General features: G+C 41.6%; 1 protein-coding gene across 1 annotated transcript; it reads right to left on the bottom strand.

The window, feature by feature from the left end:
- Positions 1–435: 435 nt before the first annotated feature.
- LOC140819132 (scarecrow-like protein 8) lies at positions 436–2,705 on the bottom strand. The gene has a single exon (XM_073179146.1). The coding sequence runs from the start codon at positions 2,456–2,458 to the stop codon at positions 557–559; it is 1,902 nt and encodes a 633-aa protein (XP_073035247.1). The 5' UTR covers positions 2,459–2,705; the 3' UTR covers positions 436–556.
- Positions 2,706–3,070: the final 365 nt, after the last annotated feature.

The following is a 3,070-nucleotide window of genomic DNA, read 5'->3' as shown; positions in this document are numbered from 1 at the left end:
GACCCAACACCATAAAAAATATATTTGTGGAGCTCAAAACAACAAACGTTTCCAACTTAGCTTTGGGAGAAAAAGTTGTATTGTTGCATTAAATATAATCTTTTATTCGTGAGATTGATTAATATGATCGGTAAGTATCATAAAAAATAATAATTTTGACATAAAAAATAATATTTTCTTTTCAAATTAAAGATATCTCTCATAAAATTTAGTTGTTAGACGATATCACGAAAATGCCTGCTACTTTTTGAGTTATAGCCTATAATAACTTTGTGTGTTGTTTAGGTACTCATTAATTATGTATTTTTGACTTGTAATAAAATTCGAACGGACATAGGAACGTAAAATAGAACTAGAATTTGAACTACACAAGGAGTATAAAAATACACAACATTTATTAGTTGTTGTTCGTTTTTTGGTGGGTGGGTCACAAAATACAAATCTTAATATAACAATTATATAATATTAATGATTATCAATAATTAGAATTTAAACTAATTAATTAATATTATTTTTTTAATAAAGACTACTTTTTGGAAAAAGAAGAAACTGAAAATTAACTCCAAGCAGATGCGACGGTAAGTGTCCGTCCCATCCAACCAAAGCAGATGCCTCCGGATTGCTCGTTGACAGTGAATCCCGGATTGCCACGTGTACCCGAGTTCAACTTGGATCGGAGCGAATCGGCGGCGATTCGACTCATGGGTCGAATCTTGAACCCGGCCATGCCTACCCGGGCCCGCCATTTGCCGAACACCTCGCATCTCTCCACACGATCCCTACCTTCGCAAGCAACCGAGTTTTTTATTCTCCGGCACAGTCCCTCCTCGATTCGAACCCGGTTCGAGTTATCTCTCGAAACGGTGGCGTCCAGCGAGTCGAACAACGCGCCGTAGTGTTCGCAGACTTCCCTCACACGCGCCACCACAGGTGCTGTGTTTGCATTCATTTCTTGTTCGACGATCGTCATTACGGTTGGTGATAAACTTTTTACGCGGCGGAGCATCTCGTCTCTTGGATTCTCTGTTGTGACGCTTTCGTCGGGGAGTTTGTACAGATGGAATGCGAAATTCACGGCTAAAGCTTCGTCGGGATTTATATCCAATTTTTCTCTGCTTAATTCCGAGATGTTCGCGTTTTTCACGCATATTGCTAAGCAAACGCCGAGTTTATTTGCCAGAGATTTGAGCTCCTCACCAACAACTCTCAGCTTTTCTTCGCTGCTATAGCCACGAGACGCGGCGGCGGAATCTGTCAAAGTTGTGATCTTTAACATAGAGATCGGTTTTCCTTCACACGTCTTCGCTGCCAGCGCGTGTAGCAAATGCATATACTGTCCACCTTGCCCGATATCCAAGTCCACGACGTGAATCTTGTTGAAACCCTGTTCTGAGGTGGCTTCGAGGATGGCTAGATTTGCGGCCATGAATCCCAACTTGAAACATGAAGAAAACTCGTATAACATTTGGGCTGCTCCAGCTTGTTCTTTACTGTAAAGCTCGGACACCGGAGGAGGATTTACGACAGGGTTGATTCGCGATTTCAGGGATGATATCACGTGTGCTGCGAGCCTCTGTTCTGAGTTCCCTTTCGCGCTAGACACGTGTTGGAGGCGCGTGAATATATCAGCAGCAGTTTCTGGCTTTCCTTCGGAGATGGCCAAGGCGGCGTCAATCAATGATTGTTTTGGGCAAGGCAGAGGAGGTGAGGCGGAAGTGGACGAACACGAAGATGACGAAGAAGTTGGCGATGGGGAAATGGGTTTTTGGGCAGGGTTAATGAGATTCTGGATGGTTTCGGACCATTCGCTGCTGGTCACAACAGAAGCTGCTTCTCCTTCATCTTCATCGCCTAAGAGCTGTTTTTCCAGCTCCTGCAACTTGTGATTCAGCATCTTTTTCTCGGATTCTTGAGCAGAGAGATCCTGCCCCGGAACCAAATTCACAGATTCCTGGTTTAACACCAACTTTGGCAAAGAAATACCAGATGGAACGTTGCTCGTGTTTGAAAGAATAAAAGGCTGTAGCCTCTGTTGCTGGAGAATCGGAAAACCGTACCGCGAGTTTGTGTTGTTCACGAGAGAATTGGATGTCGAAGAAACGTCAGGTGACAGGGTAGTTACCGGGGGAAAATCTACGGGAGAGAGAGTGGATATCGGGGATGCATGCTGGAAATTAGGCCTCGGCTTTACGTTCCTGAGATAAAATCCTAACCCCTGCTGCTGCAAGATATTCTGTTGATGCTGAAATTCGGCCAGAGATCTTTTCCCGATCAAATCGGGTCTCCGGCGGGCGGCGATCTGTGCATTCGGGTCGGTCTGAATCCCAGAAAGCGGCGACCTAAAAAGAACCTGCTTCTGTGAGTTGAGATTGTTGATGTCCATATTCAATGGCATGTTGGAGGACCTCCTGCTGGCGGTGAAGAAGTCCGGCACGCCACCGGAAAACCCAGAAGACATTTTATCCAAAGAAGAATCGGAATTAGGTTCTTCAATTCAGAGCTAGAAGAAGGCTGGATTTACGAAAATCTTGCATTTGAAAAAGGGGAAGGAACTTTATGAGAGAGAATAGAGTGGGCCGTGAAGAATGAGAGTTTTTTCAATTCAAGTTATTGGAATGATTCTTGTGTCATAAAACAAACACCTTCATTCATATCTAGAGAGAGAGAGAGAGAGACGGAAATGTCGTAGAGAGAGAAAGTGAACACAAAACTCTAATACAAACCCATTTTCACATTCAATCCTCTATGTTTGGAATAAATTTTTCTTTATTAATTTAATTACACAATTTTATTTTATTTTATTTTTTTAAATATCAATGTCGTATATTTTAAAATAAAAATGCATACTGAATTATATTATTATGAAACAAAACGTGAAAATAGCATAGATAAAGCACTAAATTAGGAAACTCCATACCGCGGCGGAAACATGGTAAAACGTAAGGGCGGTTTCCAAATATTAATTTGATTTGCTTTCTAAAAATAATATAATTTTTTCACATTATAATTAGATGAAAGAAATTATTTTGATGGTTGATATTTCTCCTAAACCACCATAGTTGGATCCACA

Source organism: Primulina eburnea, chromosome 2 (assembly GCF_022965805.1).
Source record: "Primulina eburnea isolate SZY01 chromosome 2, ASM2296580v1, whole genome shotgun sequence".
NCBI classification, from domain to species: domain Eukaryota; kingdom Viridiplantae; phylum Streptophyta; class Magnoliopsida; order Lamiales; family Gesneriaceae; genus Primulina; species Primulina eburnea.
Note: the sequence above shows the minus strand (reverse complement) of the source record. Positions and strands in the feature narration are given on the sequence as shown.